This window comes from Coenobita brevimanus, chromosome 4 (genome assembly GCF_032717465.1).
Source record: "Coenobita brevimanus isolate Jiangsu-jjx chromosome 4, ASM3271746v2, whole genome shotgun sequence".
In the NCBI taxonomy this organism is placed as follows: domain Eukaryota; kingdom Metazoa; phylum Arthropoda; class Malacostraca; order Decapoda; family Coenobitidae; genus Coenobita; species Coenobita brevimanus.
Window position 1 is genome coordinate 37235050 of NC_136957.1, and position 23463 is coordinate 37258512.

At 40.6% G+C, this 23463-nt stretch overlaps 1 protein-coding gene across 7 annotated transcripts in view; it reads left to right on the forward strand.

Annotated features, from left to right (window-relative positions):
* LOC145394762 (uncharacterized) overlaps positions 1-22732 on the forward strand; it is a 554034-nt gene extending 531302 nt beyond the window's left edge. For 6 of the 7 annotated variants that reach the window (XM_080268571.1, XM_080268579.1, XM_080268541.1 and 3 more), the window contains 3 exons: positions 10950-11077; positions 15879-18285; positions 21129-22732. In XM_080268571.1, the coding sequence (XP_080124697.1) occupies positions 10950-11077; positions 15879-18285; positions 21129-21400 (2807 nt within the window). In that variant the 3' untranslated portion in view covers positions 21401-22732. Of the gene's footprint in view, positions 1-10949; positions 11078-15878; positions 18308-21128 lie in introns of all 7 variants that reach the window. The other variant, XM_080268563.1, reaches the window with a different exon arrangement.
* Positions 22733-23463: the final 731 nt, after the last annotated feature.

Genomic DNA, 23463 nt, shown 5'->3' on the forward strand with positions numbered 1-23463 from the left:
CCTCCCTCTCAGAGTCTCAGTTGGGTGTTGTCTGGGGAACATAAGAAGAGAGGATAACTGCAGTAGGCCGGTTGGCCCATGCTAGGGAGAGAGGTGGTGGTCTTGTTCATTTAGGTAAGCATTTTTTCCGTCATCTGTTTTGTATTATCATGAGCACCTTCGTATCCTGTTTTTTCGGAATCATCGTTTTTACGTGTCTCTAATACTTTTGTGTGAATTTTGGAACGGCGTCGTTTGTAGAGTGGTACCGGGAAACCCATGATACATTGTTCCTCCCAGTTATTTTTTATTATTTTTTATTTTTTTTCCATAAGCTGAACTTCATGTTTCATTGCCGTTCCATACCTTCTTCGTAAGTTTGTCTTCGTTGTTGTTACCGTAACCGTGTCACTTTTTTTTTTTTTTTTTTTTTTTTTTTTTTTAAGAATATTTTTGTAAGCAGGTCTGGCGTTAAAACTGTTTCACCCAGTACGATAATGTCTAATTTTGTCTATCGACTGAGATCTTTATTCAGGCAAGGGGCAACCACAGGTAATTGAGTCAAGGGGATTACCAAATAGGCAGAAGGCCAAATGCCAGCTATCTCGGGCCCAGCTCGACACGGCTACTTACCTACTAACATGACTTGCAGAAATGACTTTTTTTTTTTTTTTTTTTCGGAGATGTACTTTATTTCGGATATATCCATTGCTGTCTAAGTCAAATAAGCTAAATCGTTTTATCTTTGTTGCCATCAGCAAATACACAACGACTAGAGCACTCAGCGCATACCTCCGCCAGTGTCGTTACCATTAAAAAGGATCCGGATCCATGGAGATTGTGTGGAATACATAGGATCAGGATCCACCCCCAAATTTAATCAGTTCCTTTTTGGTCCATGGCCCACCCTTCCACATAATTTCAATGAAATTCATGGAGAACTTTTGGAGATTTTGTACCTTTCCCTAATCCTTATGCCACATTTTCCCCACATTTCTTCGTTCATTTTCCATTCAGTGTCCCTATTTTTCTTTTCAGTTTCTTCTACTTCGTGTTCTTTTTCCTCCTCTTCCTTTCTTCTTCGTTTTTTATATTTACATTTTTCACTTTCCTTCTCAATTTTCCCACATTCCTTCGTTCAGCTTCTATTCCCTGGTATCATTTTTATTTGTTTTCAGTCTCACCCACTTTTTGGCTCTTACATTTTTTTTTTTTTCGATCGCTTCCTACTTTCCTTCGCCGATTTTAGCTTATATATTATCCGGTCTTCCATAACTCTTCGATCACTTGCCACATTTCTTCGCTGATTTTCCACCTTTTAGGGTCTTCACATCATTTCGCTCACCTCCCACATTGTCACTGATTTTCCGCTCATTCAGTTTCCGCATCCTTTCGCTCACCTTCCTACATTCTTTCGCTTATTTTCCACATTCGGTAGGTTTTCGCATCCATTCGCGCACCATCCAACAGTCTTTCGCTCTGTTTTGCACATTCTTTCGCTCACCATCCTTCATTGTTTTGCTGTTTTTCCATATTCTTTTGTTCAGTTTTAGCATCCTTTCGTTCACATCCCAATATTTCTTTGCTTATTTTCCCTTCTTTCGTTTAGGTTTCGCATCCTTTCACAATCCAACAATATTTCGTGTTTTTTCCACATTCTTTCGGTCACTTTCCTAACCTTTTCGCCGGATACTCCGGATCCGGATCCGTCCCCAAATTTAATTATTTCTTTCTTGGCCCATGGCCCACCCGTAGAATTTTATTGAAATTCATCGAGAACTTTTAGAGATTCCGTGTGGACAAACTGGCAGACAGGACAAACATGCCAGTAGGTGAATATATAACTTCCTCCAACTTCGTTGGCGGAAGTTAATATGCATTTATTAATTTTAATGGCCATAGAATCGACTAAAATGGCTAACCCCCAGACTTCGAACTCTGTCGTGTTCCCAGTATTTCTACCAAGCTTGACAGTTTCTAACAAATTTGTATACTAGTATGAAAGTACCCTAGTAGACAATGAACATAAAACCTAACTGGCTTGTGGGACTGAAACGTTCAGTCCTATAATAGCTACCGATATTTTATTCTTGGTACGGTACCATCAGGCAGTTTTTTTTAACCCAAATATACAGTAGCCCCCTTTGCTGCTAGACGTTGCTATAAATTTTTGAACCCTTCTTTACTGCTTTGCTGCTAGACGTTGCAATAAATTTTTGAACCCTACTTTACTGCTTTGCTTCTAGACGTTGCTATAAATTTTTGAACTTAAATATAGTCTTTACCCCTTTACTGCAAGACGTCGTTCCAAAGTTGACTATAATCCCCTGTAATAGCAAGAACCTGTCATGGGAACGAGAGGGTTAAATATTTGGAGTGAAAGTTGGGTTTCTAATGATGCAGCTGCAGTTAGCCCAGGGCACCTATTCTTGTTAGGTAATCCTCTCAGCAACCGGAGAACACGTTTTATTTATTTATTTATTTATTTGTCATAATCCAAACAGTTTTATTCAACCTTGGGAGGATCACTGTGCTCTAACTACCTTAACTTGGTCCAGATTTTTCTCCTGTTGCTGTTTTCCGTTTCTGTCAGTGGAGGAAAAAGATTATACTTATGCTTTACTTGCTTTTCCTGGCACTTCATGACTAGCGTAAGAATTTAGTGTTAGCCTTTTTGCAGCTCAGCATTCAAGATGGAGAGAGGGCATGCATTAAGATAATAGAGGAGTTAGCGAATGTAGAATCAGTTACCTCCCGTTCAAAATGCCACTGAGGTACAGTATATTAGCAAGTACGTAATAATAATAATAATAATAATAATCGCGCCAGGCTTTATTTCGCTGCTCATCTTCAGCAGAATCATATTTCACGTCCATCTTGTGTATCGTTATTGAGGCAAAGTACGTCAGTGGTAAACAGTGGTACAAGTGTTGGTCTTAAGGGACGAGACAGGCTAAATATGAGTGTGTTGATCTGAAGGAGCGGATTTTAGTATTTTAGTCGTATTTTAGGCTTCGCAGCACCTTTCACATAGTGGCTTATTATTACGTTATTTTATTTTGATATTTTTATTATAATAGATATAGTTTGCCCAGGTAACGTATGGTATATGTTTGGATGATGTTTTCAAAATAAATCTCTGAGCAAGGCAAAATTAGTCGCTGGGGCTGGGTTTTTAGGAAGTCTGTGCAAGAGATTCCAAATGTTTTCAAATGTTTTCCTTCCTAAGCTGTATAAAATTGTCTGGTGGTAGCAAGAATGTGGTAAATGTCCTGGTGCTGAAGAATTTACTTATGTGCAAATAGCGATGCTGACAACGGTCGATGATATATGAACTTTGTCCTTATTGAGTGGAATCACGGGCAATTACAGTTAAGTTTAGATGCATTTTCAGTGCGAGCAGCTTTTGTACACGCTGATGAACTGGAGATTTTTATTATTTATTTATATATTTATTGCATCGGAGAGTTAGTTGTACTCCTGTGAAATGGGAGTATGATAGGCTGCTGGTTATTTTGAGACTTTTATGCCAGCTTTTTTTTTTTATTGGTATTTTTTGCAACCACCCTGTACAAAGAACCGTAGATTCTTTTCTATTTCGAGCATCGGATGAGCAGCTGTAAAATCTACCCATTAGTCTGGTGACGTCATTTCCTATCAGGTAACAGTTATTTAAACATTAGTGAGGGGGTTAATAAAGGTAGTCATGAACTCATCCAGTTTGAGGAGTCTTTAGATTGACTAAATTGATGGGAGGAACAACGGATGAAATGTGGTACGTCATTGCTGTGAAGTTAAAGGCAACACGTGCGGTACTTGCCAGATGTGTGGTAGAATGTCGCTAGGTACACATCCATTTTGTTTAGGAATGCTAAAATTGCTATATCAGTGCTATAATATGAATAAAGGCGATTAGTCAAAATATGGAGCTGGAAGATTTAAATATTTAAATCCAGGGTCATAAGGATTGAATCGGCAACTTTGACATACTAGAATATCAACCAGAGTAATGTGGTAGCTGTAAGCGGTATAAAATGATAGAATATGGAAATGAGTGTAAATGGAACAGTTTCAGTCCGTATATAAATTATGGTACAAAAATATAGCCAGTCTTCAGTTTACGATAAGATTTAAAGGTCGTGTTATTAAGTGACTGGTACACTAAACGTGGTACAGTATTTTGTGACATGACAGTGGAATTCCAAGTACAGTAGGAAGAATGAAGTATGGTGTAAACGGGGAGGGAAGTTTTGGTTGTACGTTATAATTTGTGTTCAGTTTATGGTAGAATGATATACTTAATGTATAACTGATAATTATTATAGAAAAATGTCTAGCTTGTGAAATGTAACCAAAGGCGTGGAGGAAAGTGCGTTTTATTTCGTACGTTTGGCAACTTTGCTCCGGTGTTGTCATGGCCAGACAACCGGCAGGAAGGCACTAAGCAGTTGTGGTGTTGTCTGGGGAAGAGGAAGCTGCGTGTTGTGGTGGGGCCGATCTGGAGGGCTGCTCTCTCTTCGTGGGTTAATTCGGTGGATTATATCGAGTAAGTTGAAATAATATCGTTAAAGAAACATTTAAGGAAGGATGTGATGGAGGGGTAGTGTTTTTAAGAGGTTTTGTAGCACCTTGTTCTGGCCAGTTTAGTTATTTCTGTATATGGCACATTAATGTTCCGTGATTTATGCGGTGCCAGTGTTAGAAAGATTGAAGTGTGGTAGAGAAAATATAGACGTTATCTTTGAAAGCCCCCTAAGCCAGCAGACGAGAATACACCCAGGTTTTCTGGTGTGTTGCTGCCAGATGTTCATGTGTCCGTGTTTAGGATCATATTTCCCACTGCTCAGTGACGTTAAATCCTGGTGTTCTCAAGCTAGTATACCTTTGAAATTTTCACTCCCCCCGCCACCCCCCCACCCCCCAAGATATAAGTTCTGGTATCGTTTAGTTTGTTGCGGGATTTTAACATTGCTTGCACCTAGTGATAGCGGTACAGTGGTGTCAGGGAGACGTGTGCTGAATACCAAGTAACCCTCTTGACCGATAGTTTCCCTCGGCTGAATAAAATGATTTGGTTGTGGCCAGAAGAAAGTATGTGTATTTACATAATGGAAAGTTTTGATTTGTCTCTTGTTACACATTGGCTTCCAACTAATTACCTATTCGTCCGAGTAGAACCTTTTATAAGAAATGACACATGCCCACAAGACTCTAGAGAGCATATCAGGGGGCCCACTACAAACCGTCAGAATTATCGGACCGTAACCGCAAAAATGTAAAAATACATTCATTGTTATCGGTTAGGTACTGATGGCTTCGTTTTTCTTGTCAGAATGAGTGTGTGGTTTTAGCTTGAATTCTGGCGTACGTCATTGCGTCTAGCATGGGGAAATAGTCAATACAGTTTTATCCAAGGACTTGTAGGTAATTGTAATGAATGTGGTTTACGAAGGTGATAGCTTCCTGAGCCAACGAGAGTAGTTCCAGTTACTGCAAGAGGCATCTCCAACTTTCTACCCTTCGGCCATTTGGTTAGCTTGTACCTTCTCATCCCGGTAACTCAGGGATCACCCCCACTCTTGCTGCTCATCCTCCTCGTACTACTATTCCTCCCTCTAATTATCCTACTGTTTCCCTCCCTTTTTCTGCTCCTCCTCTTCCAACTTCTACCCTTCCTACTTCAGCTCCCGCCCTTCCCATTACTACTACATCCCTTCCACTTCCCATCCTCCTCCTCCCCACCTTGGTAAGAGCTTCTTCCTCAGCTGACACTCCCGCTTTTTATCCCCCCGATTATACTGTTGCTGTTATATATTCCTCCATCTAATCTTCCCCTTTTTTTTTTTTCCCCTACTTCTGCTCCTCCCCTTCCAATCGCTTTTGCCCCCCCCCCCCCTTCCACTTTTGCCCAACCTCCTCCTCCCCACTTAACCTGCTCCTCCCCCAATATATAGGTTGCCACTTTCACAGAGCCGCTTAAGTACGATGCCTGTACTCTTCCTTTTAGTATGATTTAACCTTACAAGAAATGTTTGCATTAGCACTTCAGATGATGTTAAATCTTTATAACTGTCAGGCGATCATATTTAGTCAGAAGGAATCTCTCACAGAAGGAATTAAGATTCTTGTAAATTCTCATCCTGTTCATGTTGTATTGCTTTGTTCATGGTGGCAGCCTGCACTAGACAGTACCGGGTAATGGTTCATAGCATGTTTAGGCCTGTTATTTACCGTTAGCTACCATAATTGTCTATCAGTTTAACAGCGAGGCGATTGATCTAAGCACATGACAACCGAAGCTTAAAATTAGCACATAACGAGAGTTCAGAATTTCACCGTCAGCCGAAACCCATTAAATTCACTCAGCCAAACTAGGCAAATCTTATAGTCATTTCGTAGACCACTCGTGCTTCTGACGCAAAAAATTTAGTTAATCACTGACAACGCAAACTCACTTCACTACCTGCCTGTGACCTTGAACTTGTATAAACTCCCTCTTGTGCCTCCATTTCCGCACTGTGGGAACGGAATTCGAGTTAGAGATTATTACATGCCCCGGCACCATTTTAGCGGGAGTCCGTTAGTCTAGGCTTCCTGTCAGCTATGACCTGAGTACATACTGGTTTTTATGCTATTCTTACATGATCTTACATGGTTAGTGTCAGAATAGAGTCGAGTGCCGAGATATCGAACCCATTGTAGCTATAGCCTACAGTATTACGGTTTAAATACCCTCAGAATATTTTTATTCAGCTTATGTGCCTCAGGAAGGGGTTTAAGTGCATCAATCACCTTAGTATATACAATATATGTGTGTGTGTGTGTGTGTGTGTGTGTGTATATATATATGTATGTATGTGTATATATATATATATATATATATATATATATATATATATATATAGATTATATTTTTTTCTTTTCCAGGAGAGCCAATATAACTGGTTATCGCATTCCTTACCCGATTTGCAGTGCCCGAGTTGAGGGCAGAGAATTGAAAACTTCTTCCATAATTATTTAATTTCCATGTAACGTCATATATATATATATATATATATATATATATATATATATATATATATATATATATTTGGGCGGGTACGATGGCGAGAGAATACTGATGTAGATAAATATATATATATATATATATATATATATTTGGGCGGGTACAATGGCGATATATATATATATATATATATATATATATTTGGGCGGGTACGATGGCGAGAGAAAACTAATGTAGCTAAATATATATATATATATATATATATATATATATATATATTATATATATATATATATATATATATATATTTGGGCGGGTACAATGGCGAGAGAATACTGATGTAGCTAAAGCTTAATTTGCAAGATGATAGACCATATCTCCTTCAATAGGGGCTCCAGTGCGAATTCACCCGATTGTGTGTACCACCATACCGTACCGTTCACGTCATGTATTGGCATGCCCCCACGTTCACATGCGCTATTCTCGCTGGGCATTCTTCCAGGTTTTTCCTCAGTGATGCAAGGGTAGGGTAAATTTTAGTCATAACTACTCCCGCCCCCCTCTCCCTGATGAATATAGCCCAGCTATCTGACCCTGCCGTGAACCTCATATTGATTGATGTCTATGTGAAAGGTCCCTGGTACCGAAGGGAGGAAGTCCGTGCTTTCTGTTGGCTGACATGCTGCTGTGGGCATTGGCTTTTTCTTTTCAGTGAGACTAGTTTGTGAATAGGAACGATGTAACATTTTCGCAATTCAAGGAAGGAACGGCAGAGAAAGGCAGAAACAATCATGTAATAGTCTGTTTATGGAGTGTAGGCATCATACTAATTGGCACTTTATCTATCTATTGCCAGACGCCTCAATCCCGTTTGGGGTGGCCACAAACAAATCGCCTCCAAGTCGCCCTGTCCCCCGCCATTTCACTCCCCTGCTCCCAACTCACACCCCCCTCTCTCATATACCTCTCCACCCCATCTCTCCATCTCATCCTCGGCCTCCCCCTCCCTCTTTCCCCCTCCACCTCACATACACTCTCTTCGTCAGTCTTTCACCCTCCATCCTCTCCACATGGCCAAACCACCTCAGTGTGTTCCTCATAACGCTTCCTATCACATCCACATCAACACCACAACGCTCCTTTATATCCTCATTCGTCAGCCTGTCTCTCCATGTGACTCCACAGGCTCCTCTTAAATAACTCATTTCCACGGCTCTCACTCTTGACTTGTGTCCTTCCAACAGCGTCCAAGCTTCACTTCCGTACGTTAGAGTTGGTATCACAATACTGTCATGTAGTAACTTTTTCACTTCCATGCTCACTTCCCTGTTTCTTATCACTGCTTTCAAAGAACCAGCAACCTTTCTTCCCTGCTGTACCCTTTCAAGCACTTCACCCTCCAAACCTCCATCCTTACTCATCACACTACCCAAGTACTTAAACATACTCACATTTTCCAATTCCTCACCATCCAACCTCGCTGTACATTCACTGACTTCACCTCTCTCAAAGACCATCACTTTACTCTTCCCTACATTCACCTTTAGATTCCGTTTCTTACACACTCTCTCAGACTCATCCACCAAGCCTTGCAGCTCCCCTTCGTCTTCACTCAACAACACAGTATCATCTGCAAACAACAGTACAGGGAGTTTCCATAACACTATCCTCTCTCACCAGGGCCACTCCAACATCCACTACCCTACCTTGTACCTCTTTTATTACCCCATCCATGTACAGATTGAACAACCATGGAGACATGACACATCCCTGTTTCAACCCAACTTTCAAAGAGAAAAATTCACTTAGTTCAACATCCACACGCACTGCAGCCTTCGCACCATCGTACATACTCTTCACAGCATTCAACAACTTCCCATCTACTCCATATATTCTTAACACTTTCCACAATCCTAGTCTATGCACCCTGTCATATGCTTTCTGCAAATCCATGAAAGCTGCATACAACTTCTTTCCCTTCTCTAGAAACTTTTCCACTAAAGATCTGAGAATGAATATCTGATCTACACAACCTCTTCCCTTCCTAAAGCCTCCCTGTTCTTCTCCAACTAATTTCTCTGTTCTTTCTCTAACTCTGTCAATAAGTATCCTACCATACACTTTTCCTATTATACTAAGAAGACAAATGCCCCTATGATTACCACACACTTCTTTTTCCCTTTCCTTTGTAAAAGGTAATAATTATACCTGACTTCCAATCCTCCGGGACTCTACCTTCCTCCCAGGCCAATCTGCACATCTTCCACATCCATTCTACTGCTATCTCTCCCCCATGCTTCAGCATTTCACCACACACTCCATCAATTCCTGGGGCTTTCCCTGATTTAACTTTCTTCATTGCTTCCACAACTTCTATCCTACTGATTTCTTCCTGTCTTCTCACCTCCCTCCTTCTCCCAGCCATTCCCCAGCCACTTAAACTCGCATTACTTCCATCCTCCACGTTCAACAATTCCTTAAAGTGTTCTCTCCATCTGCTCACTTTTTCTCCCTTCTCCACTAGTAATCTACCATTTTTATCTTTCACTCCTCTGCTAACTTCACTTCCACCCTGTCTTACTCTTTTCACCTCTTTCCAGAACATTTTCTTGCAGTCCCTCCACTTTACACTCAAATTCCTTCCAAATTCCTCATCTACTCTCTTCTTACTAATCTTTTCACCTCTCTCTTTCTTTCTACATATAACTCTCTCTTCCGCCTCTCAACTTATTATTATTATTATTGTTTGTCAGTTGATTATTATTATTATTAGTAGTAGTAGTAGTCAGTTGATTGGAATGTGCAGTGACCGATTATATGTTGATCATTCTTGCTTCTTCTAGGCTACCTTGTATCATTAAATTTAGGGTGACTTGTAGTACCGGTACTGGAGTTGATTCCAGTCTTCGTTACGATAGCCCCAGAAATAATAATTGTCTAGCTGTAGCATGAATTATTGTAATAGTAGTGAAGGGGGTTAGTATTCCCCATGTTAACAGAAGTACTGTATAGGCTGCCTTTCTACGTTGACTACCCAGAAGTTTAGCCTATGTAGGCAGTATCACTGCCACAGTCCATCTGACTTTGCACTGGCTCCACACCTTTCAGTCCTCCTGTACTGTATTGCAGCTGGCCAATGATCTGTTTATAGACTGTTAACGCTTCTCTTGGTTATGGGCAGTGTGGAATTGATGGCTATCTCAGGAATTTTCTCCAGTGTGTCAAGCCTCCTCTTGAAGGTTTTGGGAAAAAAAATATGCAGATCCAAGACTAGGCCTTTTAACTGTCCGTCAAGCCTTACTGCCCTGGGCAAACCATATGAGCTGGATATACAGAACAGTAATGTGGTGTAACTATTTTGTATAATATCTTGCGTAAGAACAGCATGAAATATAAATACCTACCTAGTGGACATTTTAAATGCAGCTGTGAATACTGTATAGGCAAGTATGGTATATATACTGATAATGTACCTGTATTTGTGGTTCATCGACTTGGTTTGGTTTGGTTGGTGATTTAGTTCTGGTAAGCCTATAAATAAGTCTAGAAGGAATATCAGTTAGGCCACCCTGTCTGTTAGAGATGTAGTATTAGGTTAAACAGTGTGCTTGTTTATCAGATTATATAGTACATAATAAATTCAGAGGTTTGTTTATCAGATTATGTACCAGTAGTAATTTTTTCCAACATGGAATTACAGCGCTATCACATTTTGCTAATCTGTCTTCATGCACTTTATACTGTAAATTGTAACCTAATTATACTTTTCCAGTGTGTGCTGTATTGTATGGTACCGTATATTTCAGTAACCTACCGTATACAGTATGTAGGAAATGTCGGCCCTTTTTCAAATGATAATTTCCATTGCAAAATATCCATTATGTAACTTTCTCTTTTTTTTTATTTTATACAGTGTATTTGATGGAAAATTGCACCCTTTTCTAAAAGCAATTTTCTCTTTCAGTATATGCAGCACTGGCAGAATTGGACAGCATCCCAGATGGTGTGTGCGAGTCTGGGGAAGTAGAGGAGGAAGAGGAGGAGGAGGAAGAGTGGTCTTACTATCGTATGGAACCTCAGACACAGCCAGAGGTACAATTTCTTACTTTTACTGTACCTAAGTAATGTATTGGTGTACATATCACAAATGCATATTTGTTTTGATATTACTGCTTTATTACTTGCCACCATTTACTTGATTACTCACAGAACATACCATAAGACTATATAACCTGTATGGTTCATTTAATTAGTGTTCTGTGATTGATACAATAACTTCTTTACTCTTTGCACTTGTATTATCACCCACAGGTGTTTGGAACTTACTTTGCTTTCACACCGTGTTTTTTCTTTTTGCACATGATGTCCCAGAACAGTACTTGGTTTATGTAACTGATAAGGTCATATCGTTTATAAAGGCTTGCATGCGTCTGCCTTTGTTACCTAATGGCTGCTCAATCTCTGGTAGCTTCGCAATTCAGGCCCTTATCCCTGAGGGCATAACCTCGTCTTTCGTCTTTTTTGGTCTGCCTTTTGCACCCCCCGTAGGTGAAATTAATTGAGGCTCTATGAGACCCATCTGTATTGATCCCTTCCATAGCTAAATAAAACTGTTGATAGTAAAATTAGATTGAAAGCTGTCATCACAAGCAGTTAACCTTTTCACTGCAGTGACATTTTATATTCTTGGTACTTCCTGCCAGTTTAATTCAGCTTTATGCATTGAACTGAAGAGATCAGATGTTCCTCTTAACTCCTTCAATTGAAAAAGCTGACCAAAATTGCCAGGGAATAGCAAGAATATAATAATGTCCTTGGAGTGAAGGAGTTGATAACCTTGGGAGATAAGAGCTTCAGTTTCATAGTTACTGTCTTATCTTCAGTGATTTTGGTTTAATATTATTTTTGCTACCATGGGTTGTTTGAATTCAGATAAGCCGACTCACTGAAGGGGTAAACAAACTGTATTGAACCCAACTAGTTTGGAAAATCCCTCCAAAGTTTTGCAAAATTAACTGGCTGTAGGATTTATAAAAATAAAATCAGCAAAGAGGTAAGGCAGGTATTCTTTTTACTTTTGGATATTGATTAATTTAATATTAACATAGTTAATGTCTTCAGTCTGGCAAGATTTTTATTCTGGTTACCTCTAGATGAATTTAATGAGGAGTAGTCTATTAGAAGAGGATTCATTAAAGGTTGTATCAAAATCTTGTATTTCGATAAGTATCCTGAAATGAACGATATCACCTTGAAATAACAAGAATTAAAAACAGAAAATATATTTGGTAGACAGGGTTGACATTTTAAAGTTTTGGGCAGACTTCATAAAGTGAAGGTATTTATGATGGTTGTATCTGTAGCAGCCGTGGCTCAGTGGGTTAGAGCGCTCCGCTCTGACCGTAGGGTCGGAGGATCGAATCCACCCAAGGGTCATTGGTAGACATCAGGAAGGGCATCCGGTCATAAAATGCTACACGCTGCAAACCAAAGTCCTCTATCTAGGGGCAACACCTTAGCCCTTATCCAAAAAAAAGGGGTACCTGGCGTAAAACTCACTTGACCCTTCTAGCTTGAAAAGTCTCAACTATCTGAGCAAAATCATCTGGTAGTAGTAGGAGGGGAGGGTTTGGTGTGGGACAGCTCACAAAAGCCTTGTCAGTGGCAAAATAACAATAATTATAGTTTGTTTTAAACCATTCAATGTAATTACTTTTTTGTATTCTTGCTCTTGCAGTTGTATTCAGTATAGGAGGGGGGCTCCCTGGTATTGAGGGGGTTAATGAAGGGTACTTCTAACTCCTTCAGTAAAGTGTCTACTGTATTAAAAAAAAAAACTGTTTTTGGGCGTTAGAGATTGTAGTAGCTGCAGTATTTCTGGTATCAGATGATTTACTAATTTGCTGTTCTATCCGTTTCTGGGGACACAAGGAATTACAGAAGTTTAATACAGCCATTATTAATACTGTCAATGCAACAGGCTCCTGCAGAGCCAACTAATATTTACTGGTAGCAATAATAGTCATTGTGTCAGGGTTAAGGATACAACAGTTAGAAAAATTATTACAGGAATTGGTAACAATGATTGAACCCCCTCCTCTGTCTCTCTCTCTCTCTCTCTCTCTTTTCAAATGTAGGTAGGCCTACACCACAGATTTTCCAGCACCCTCAGTTCCAGAGTTTTGCTGGTTAAACCATATTATCAGACATATGTCACATAATAATTCAGCAATACACCTGACCCACTGTCTTCGGTGTAATCACACTCGTGCTGTAATTTATATATTTATTTATTTTTTTTTTAATGGAACAGCTGAGCCTGGTTCACTATTATACTACTTGACAAGTCCACTCCATCTCTCGGATGCTGTTGAAACCTTTCCATCATTACTCGATCATGCTTAGTACTCTTATCATCTTTCATAGATTTCCTAATGCTCATTTGCTTCTTTGAATCACTGTCTGGATACAGTTTCAGTATTTTTTTCCATTCCTTCTTTATACCGTAAACACGACAGACCATTACGATGTGTGACACAGTTTCCTCTCAGAAACACCATGGTCAGCTTTTTCAACTGATCTGCTTTACTCTGCTTTATTGTTTTTGTGTTTAGCAAAATAAAAGTCTTATTGCATTAAATCCCCCCAAACGGTTGTTAATACAGCATTTTGACTAGAGGGATGATTGAAAATACAAGTGAAGATATGGATGGCCAGTGCAGTATGTCACTGGGTAGCTACACATTGGTTACTATGGTAACAGACCTCACAGCAACTGGCATCCACATGCAAACAGCCTCGAAACTTAATAATACTTTAAGCACTCCACACTTGCTTATAAACTGCCTCGGTAGATACCAGTGATGGAAATAGGCTTTTGATTTGGCAGTGGTAGTAATTCAGAATAAACTAAAGTGGTGATATAGTATATATGTAAGAGTAAATGATAAATGTTGTGAGAAATTTAATATTCACAAGAACAGAAACTGATGGTTAGGAATAATTGTGACAGTCATATTCACAGACAAAATACAATGTTAACAGTGCTGGCTCACAGTTAGGTTGGAGAAAACGTTTGTTGCTTCACAATCAGGAGTAGCAGAATCTGTGCTGATCCAGTCCTTCCAATCTTTCTTGGGGTTATTATTTGGGTATTAGGCAAAGAAGGGTGTGTAAACTTGTGGGCCCTGGCCCAGTTACCATTTATTCCCATTAATTGTTTGTTTTGTTATTGAAGGGTTTTGTCATCGCAGTAGTTTGGTGGACCAATCAACCATGATCAAGGAGGTTTGTCAGTATTGAAATACTGTAGACTGTTTACACTTGGGAGCTACCACTAACACAGATCTATCTGTATAAGCCATAGCTAATGTTAAATGTAAATAAGCTAAGAATTAAAAATACAGTGATCGCCACCAAGACATGCAGCTTATGCAGTCCAAGTGAGCTTGTGTTACACTCAGCGTAATATGTGGCCACCCAGTATGCTAGTCCGGTGGGAACGGGAATTTCGAGTACCCTCTCGTAATTTTTGGTGGATTAACCCCTAAAGTACTAAGCTCGTCAATCGTGCTTTTTGCGCAGTTTCTTAAAAGGACAAGTAACGCTGATTGTGCAACATCCACAAAAAACTGGTGACAGATGCTCAGAGGGTAGGGGAAGGGGGAGGAGGGGAGGATAATTTTTACTTTATTATATTTTTATGGGGGGTGGGTCATGACCATTTTCCCTAGCTAGATTTGACAGCTCGGAGGGGAGGGAGGGGATTGGAGGTATGGGGAGGGGAGGATAATTTTTACTCCAGTATTTATCATATTTATTTGGGGGGGGGGGGGGAGTTGTCACCATTTTATTTTTTCTAAGCACATTACAGTGGTTTATAACATCTACACACACACACAAATGATTTTGGTGATTTTTGTACGTATTTTTGTGAAGAAAACAGGTGTGAGCGGTGTATTTTCTTTCTCGCTGGGGCCATGACAGGTAACTTATCAACTTTGACGGGCCATAGCATTGTAGGTATTGGGTCTAAGAGGGTGGGGTTTGCGTTTTCAGGTGCATACATTCAAGCTCTATAAATTGGGCGTAAAACTTAACCTTTGAGAAAGTTGAATAATAGGCCTGTTTGTGTCCTGGGGGTAGTCAAGGTTGGAGAATTGTGTACCCTAGCGGTTAAAAGGGGTGCTGGACAATCCATTGCCAGAAAATTGGTGGTGTACTTGTAACATACTTAAGCATAGGAAAAACTTTCCAGTATGGAGGTGTTACAGTCATTAACCTCTTCAGTTGTAGATCTTTTTTAGGTGGCATGTCAGATGGTGGGAATAAAGTATAACTTTTTCTTGGCGAAGGAGTAAATCCATCCATCCATTATGCAGTCCTGCATTGGAGCCCGGTGCTAGGCAAGTTGGTTTTGATATGTAAGATGATAGTGACCAGCCTCACTCATCCGTGAGTGGCATTATGTGAGCAATAAACCCCAACCACCCCTTGGATATAAACCTTCACTGGCTCAATCCGAGTGGAGTGCCACAGTTACCCATTAAACCACCAGGCGCCAAAATTTGGTTATATGGTAACCACCCAGCATAGTAAATGGTTTACTGCTGTACAGGAAACCATTTGGCTTGTCACACAGTGTAGGGACACCCACAGGTGGAAGGAAAAAAAAATAAAAAACAATATAGGTATGGGTAAATGTGCATAGGTTCAAATCTCCAAGATTAGGAGGGAGATTTCTAACATAATGCCACTAGTGAAGAGCTAATCTTCCCTAATATCCCTTTCAAGGGGATGTGTTTAAGATTGTTGAACTTTTTTTTATCACATTATAAGCATAATCTTTGCTTCTGGGTAAGGAATAGAGTCTAATCATAATCTTTTGTTTCAGGGTGAAGATGTACTAGTTAGTGGCGGTGTTCCTGTGAGTGGTGGTGAGACAGACGCAGCACAGAAGCCTTCATCCCCATCAGCTGATCTCCACTCCCCACAGGCAGATAAACTCCTCCAGGACTTCCCCTCTGAACCCCAGCAGGAGGAAACTTTAGTTCAGGAAGAAAACTTCTCACAGCTTAACAAGGAGTCTTTCATGGAAGACCACGGTGTAGCTGGAGAAGCCCAAGTTCTTGATTTTGAATACCGGCCAAACACCACAGATATGGATCAGTTCCAGCCTGATATGAATGTGCCCATGGAAGCTGACCAACCACCTATAATGGAAAGTACTCCAGACATCCTCCGGGCCAGCATGGAAAAGGCCATGGAGTCTGAAATAAGTGCCGACAAGATGCTCAACTTGGAGCCCTCCGGTGACGGTGTTACAGGCCTTAAGGACACTGCCATGGAACCATCCAGCCCTCACACTGCCAGCAGCCCACAAGCACCTGGGAGCCCTAGGTCAGTAGAAGGGTTTGTTACGTCGGTGGAGCTGAACACCCCTGAAGAGAGCCTTGGAACAAACTTCATTATCAGCCAAGGGCAAGATATGAATGGCACTGGAACTGATCAGCCTTCAGGACCTTTCAGTGTGTATGTCAGTTCCTCCCCTGAGCCAGTCAGTCTGGAGCCATCTCTTCAAGCCCCAGTTGACTTGGCAAATGTGTCTGAAGTGACCAATGGACATGCAGAAGATGGTCATGTGCCTCAGTCTCCAGTTGAAATAGTTCATGCACAGTCCACAGTGGAGGTTCTTGCTCCTCCTTCCCCAGTTGAGAAGCCTGAACCTGAGACAGACTTTGTTATCCCTGACCATACACCAGATTTAATGACTTCCTCACAGATTCTTTTAGATGAACCCTCTGACATCACATTTATCCCAGAACCAGCTGTAGAGCCAGTTGCTGAGGTACCAGTTCCTGTTTACATTGAGGGCACAACACCAGTTTCAGAGGGAGAACTAGATTCAACACCTGTTTCTGAAAGAGAGTCTGAAATAATATCCCCAGTATCAGATAAGGAGCCACAGATAACTTCCCCTGTGCCAGAGATAGAACCAGCAGTTATTTCCTCCCCAGTGCCTGATAAAGAGCCAGAAGTAATTACCCCAGTACCTGAGGGGAAGCCTGATGAACTATTTAATGACACTGTGACCATGAAAGAAACCATTCCTGAACCTGAGCCATCATTAGTGTCCCTTGACACAGAAGTTCCCTCAGCACCTCTACTTCCTGTTTCTGAGCCAGAACCCCTTAAGGAAGAAAAGCAAGAGACTCTGGCACCATGCATAGAAAACATTGTTCCCTCAGTAAACAATGAAACTGTGGGTGTATTTACTACACCAGAAATAATTGAAGTTGTTCCAGAAAAAACTGAAGCTGTTCCAGAAAAAATTGAAGCACCGGTACCTGGGGTAAAGGAAGAAGCTAAAAAGTCACCTACAAAGGCTGCACCTGTCAAGTCTCCAACAAAACCAGAATCTGCTAAGTCCCCAGTGAAGACTGCCAGAACACCTATTAAAAGTGCCCCAGGCAAGGCTACACCTGCTCGTGACACACCTAATAGGACTCCTACTACTAGGACACCTTCAACAAGGACCCCAGTCACCAAGTCTACAGAAAGGAAGCCTATTTCAAAGCCTGACATAAAGCCTTCAGCCACTAAGACTCCTACAGAGAAAGCGTCACCCAGGCCTGGAGCTGCAAGAACCACCACAGCAAGAACCACCACAACAAAACCTGCCACAAGCAAGCCTACAACAACCAGGCTGGCACCTAAGCCAGCTGCTGCAAAAGCTCCCACACCTACTCAACCCTCAGCAACAAAGGCCCCTGAAAGAAAGACTCCCAAGCCACCCACTCCTACAGTTCAAAGAGCTGCACTTAGTAAGTCCAGTTCAGCGACTACTAAGCCTGCTGCTTCTCGTCCATCTCCAGCCTCTCGAACTACCCCTTCCACCACCACCTCCACCACAGCAAGGAGACCAGCAACTGCTCCTGCCAAGACCGATAGTAGTAAGTTGAACGGCACCGCTGGAAAACCAGCTCCAACAGCACGCACCACTACATCCTCTACCACTGCACGCAAACCACTGTCTGCAACTTCTAAGCTTACCACGAAACCTGCCGCAGAGAAGGAGACAAAGAACACAACTAACAGAATATTGTCTACCACAGCAAAGCCTGCACCCAAGTCAACAGTAGGAACAACACGGACGGTCACCAGCAGAAGTACTGCTTCAGCAGCTGGCCGCACAACTGTCACTGAATCAAGGACCACTACAAAAGTGAATGGAACTGCTTCAGCAACCACAACGACCAAGTCTAGGATAACAGCCAAGTCAACAACTGCTAAGGCCACAGGTAAGATAATTCATGAAGTAGTGTTGGCAGTTAACAACCTAACCTCTTCACTTTATATTAAATAATCATTTCAAGCTATCACAGTGCAGTTTTATTTCATTTAAGGAGGCCTCTAGATATAAATAGGCCACTGAAGGCTGTACCTCACTCTTCCAGTTTGACAAGTCTTGCATAAGCCAAACAAGTTTGTAAAGTCTAATGTGTCATCAGACTGAAGGGGATCCACACCCACAGCACCAAATGTGCAGTGAACAGCCCTTGCCTCCGTTTCCTTATCTAAGCACATCCTGAACCTATGCGCAACTTGATAACAGCTTGGTCAAACAGGGTGGATGTTACACCCATCCCTCCTAATGATGACGTAGTACTGTGCACTTGATAGCATTAAACATTACATCATACATTGTTATTTTCCCTGTAGAAGATTCACACACCTGAATAGCACAACTTACTGTAGACCTCATTGTTGTTGAAACTTAGATTATCAGCCGTCTGTCACATATCTCTCTTAAACAGATGTCGTCTAACAGTGATAAGACAGCTCTGTATATCATCCTTTTTTTTTTTTGGAGTAACCTTCAGCGTCTTGTTGCTGATCATGTGCATTGTATACAAGGGCAAATTTTATCACTTCTGATTCTTTGCTCTTCAATAAATGGCCATGACAGAACTGTCTCCAGGCTAGATTATTGTAACATGTTGCATTAAATCTGTTCTCTCCCTCTTTCTCTCAAATTTTTTCAATAGCTATACTATTTTACTTTACTGCATCACCATCCCCCCTCCCCAACCACCACCACCACTCTGGTAAATGGAGGGATTTTCTTTGCAGTAAGTCCCCACTTTGTGTGTGTGTGTGTGTATGAGAGAGAGCGCACACTCATGAGGCAAGAAATGTGACAAGAGCAAGCCTAGTGAATAAGGAAGTCAGTGGACACCACAGTGGAAGTGTGTGTGCATGCATGGTATGGTCATGTGGAGAGAATGGTCAATGGGTGTGAATCAGGTGGTGAAAAAAGTACATCTTAGCAAGTTCAAAGGTGGGAGGCAGTGTGCTAGGCCAAGCAGATGGATAGATATGGTGAGTGTGTGTAAGAGATGAGAGGTTTGGAAGCTGATGAGGCTAGGAAACTGACAAGGAATCAAGCTGTCTGGGATGAGTTTTGTATGACAAGGATTTGACACCCCTGTTTGATTTGACAGTCATCAAATAGATTGGCTAGTGGGTACCAGTAGGTAAATATAGAGCTACATGTGGATATGTGTATCTATCAGGTGGAACCTGGATTACTGGGGCTTCAGTGGTAAATGCATGTGCATGTGCATATGGTCAGTGTATTAGGCTTGCAGTTTTTCTCCCACTGTTGTATTCCTCCTTTTTCCAGTCTTCCTGTACCATACCTCACCCCATTTACTTGTGGAAAAAGAGACAGGGATGATGAATCATTGGCTATGATGATCATAGATTTTGTTTTAGTAGCTATATCACAGCCAGGGGTTCATGGCAAGTAAATAATAGCATTCTTTACAAATATTTGCCCTTTATCACTCAAACATTTACAGATAATTAGTTATTAATTCAGGAAAATACAGTTACATTTGATTGATGTGTACTGAGATGGTATGGTCATGTAGAGAGAATGGATAGCAATATCTGAGCAAATTTGAAGGTGGGAGGTGGCAAGGTAGGTCAAGGAGAAGGTGGAGGGATGAGTGTGGAAGGAAGAGAGATTTGGAAGTCGGTGAGGCTGGATGAATATTGTGAGGAGAAGTGCATGATCAGGGATTTGGCACCCCATTTTAATGTGACAGGCTCCGGATTGACTCTATCGGATATGTTTATGTAAAGCTACAGAACGTGGTGAATGTTTCTGGTGTGTCAGATAGAGGCAGGATTCCGGGAGCTTGAATGATGAGCAACTGGAAGTGTGGCCGATTGGATTAGGCAAGTCTGGACATTGCTACTCCTCACCCTGCCCTAGGGTGGGAAAGGAGGTCTGGATGATGATGATGATGACAATTTAGCTGTTGAGAATTCTGCTTTCAGTGTTCCCTTGTGGCATGGGGAATGTTTAAAAAATTACTACAGATTCTGATTGTTACATGGTTGTATGTGGGAGATAACATATGCCACATATGTCCTGCTCCCCTTTGGTTTGGCCCCTGTGTATTTATATTTTTACAAAGAGTAAGCTGGTGTTTTCGTTGTCTGGTATCCAGTAAGTGTTTGTGATTCACCTGTTAGTACAGGGATTCCTCGTATGTATGAGGTGTTCAGAATGTCAGTGAATTTTCCGTAGAATTGTTGCTGTAAATGTTTGAAAATGGACAGGTCAGCTCTTCACAGGTAGCAGTAGAACTATAACAAGCATTCTCTCTCTAATTTGCTGTACATTATAGTACATTATGTAACTTGCCGCGTTAAGATGATTTTGTTTAACTTACATAATATCTTTCAGTCTGCAGTTGTTAAACAGCATCCATTGTTAACCCATTGTTGACTTTAAAAAGACACTATAAAATTCAGTGAAATTATTACTAGACAGAAATAGAAAGACATTATCTGTTGTATGCACATGATACTGAATATGAGATTATGATTGTGTACATAAGCTTAAAATTTAAGCTATTTGTGTAACCCATGATGAAAGAAACTAATTAATCCTCGGCTTTTCTTCCTCGCTTTGAAAATGCTTTGTAACGTAGCTTGCAGGTTGATCACATACTCCAAGCTATTCCTTTAAGTGACCACCACAAACTAGACAGTGCATATTACTGTAGTCCTGTCAGGACTAAGATTATGGCCATTATAATGAAAACTCAATAAAATTCTTTCCTTCTAGGCATTGCAGCAAAAAAGCCAGTGGGTAGCAAGTTGAAAGCAGCCCCAGGAACCAAAGCCGCTCCTGGCAAGGCTGAACCTACACCAGTGATTGCGGAAGCAGCTCCAGTGGTGAATGGAGAGAACAAGATTGCCCATGAGGAGACCAGTGTGGAGGTGGTGGAGAAGTGTGCTGTGGAGGACACGATGATGGAGAAAGTCATCACAGAAGGCATAACACAACAGGTCATTACATCTGAGGCCACAGAGGTTATAGTCAATGGAGATCACTGAAATGACTGAAGAATACGGAAGTTGTTAACAGACTTTACTTGAATGGTAATGAAGATCAAGCCATGACACAGCAGGGTATTACAACTGAGACCACAGAGGCTATAGTTAGTGGAGTAACTGAAATAATGACTGAAGACTATTTATGTGAATGGTAATGACGATCGCGGAGGTGATACTTAAGTCTGCTGAAGTAATACCTGACAGAGGCCATTTGAGTGATATGGTAGTGATCACTGTGGGAAAGGTTATGAAAATTTTAAAATCAGTTGACTGAGACTTCTGAAGTTAAAGCTTGAGGGATATTACTGAGCTAATGTTTAATGAAGACCACTGAAGTGATTGGTAACAACGAAAATGCATTAACTTTCTTCACTGTTTTCCTTTATTAAAGGGTCCAATTATCAGTTTTCAGTAGTTTGAGTATCGCTAGTCTGATTCCTGAGCGACAAAGCAGCAAGTCTCGAGTTGAAAGACTGCTGTATGAGGATCCTAGCTTCTGTATAGTTATTTTATTGCTAATATTAGCCAATAATCCTGCTTAACTAATAAGTGTACAGCAAATGATTATGAAATTGGTTAAGAATATCTTATATATCAGCAGCATGGTAATTTACAAGAGTAATTACCCAAGTAATTTTGCCTAAAGCATCGTTCATTGAGTTTTAATTAGGAAACGTATTCTTGGTGCATTAATGTCCATTATAATTAGGTGATAAGAAGCAACCTCTGTAGTTTCAAGGCTCTTCATGATACTGCATAGCATGATGTTCTTGGAGTAAGGAAGTACAGCTTTAAATTGGAGATGAGAGTCTGTAAATAGCTACCATATGTTCCACGAGGTGCTAGTTCTGTGTTGCATTCCGGTATACCCATTGCTTACCAAGTTTTGTATTTGGATCTCCCACCCATCCAAGCCTGTAGTCACAAGTCCTAAAGAGGCACCTGTTTTTACATATAGTACATATTAACATTAAGGAGCAGTGTGAATCCTTTAGGCTGTTTGGCAAATAGATGAGAGGATAAAGGCATCAAAATCTTTGTTGCTGACATAGAAGTGCCTTTTCCAAACTACTTCATTCCATGGTATTGCTTGAAAACTTTTCTTCTCGATAAATTTGTAGACCTCAGGCATTATTTATTTATTTTTCTTGAAGTTTTAAGCAATTTTAAATAATTATCCCAGTTTTCTAATTAGATACAAGAGATGTTATGCCAAGAGGATGATTTTATATGATTGCTTGTTCTTATTATAATGTCACTGGTTTCGCACAAGCCTGTGTAATAAAGTGTATTGATTATTGTATTCAAGTAATAAAGGTGAAAATACTATAATTATGTCAATAGCCAGGAGCTAAACTTAACCAGAGGAAAAGCAAATGTATGCTTAAGATTGATGGTGAACTGCATTGTGCTGTTGACAAAACTATTTTCCTAGTTTTGTCTGGAGATTTCTTTTTAGAGCCGAAAGTTTGATGGACCAAAAGTTTGTATTTGATTGTACTGGCTGAGTTGACAATTTTCTTTTTAGCACTGATAGAGCAGGTGATTTATATTTTAACACTGCCTGTCCGAAAAACTGATTTACTGCATTGGCTTCTACAGCACTCAACTCTAGAATTAATTGTGTGTGTGTGTGGGGGGGATACTGTATAAGCAGATGGTTTTACTTGTGAGGTGGAGCCAGGATTTTAAATAATTGTGTGGGCCATATCACTGGGCATGCAGTGTGATAGTTCCTCTGTTTTTATACTGTACTTCTTTAGTTCCTCTATCTTTATACTGTTCTTCTTTAGTTCTATATTTTCATGTTGTTGTTCTTAGGTCCAGAGTCCTCCTCCATCCCATATGAGGTGGGGTAATGATTATAATGAAACATAACTGTGTCCCAGAGAGGTAAACTTTTCTTTGATGTTCTCACATGTTAAGGTACCAGGACTTATTTTTTAATTTTTCCCATTGCGTAGTATTCATATTTAAATAACCCTTTACTGTTATGTATTTATTCTTGCGACTCAAAATTTTATCAAGCTTCCAAGAAACTTGTGGAAGAGTTACTCCATTGA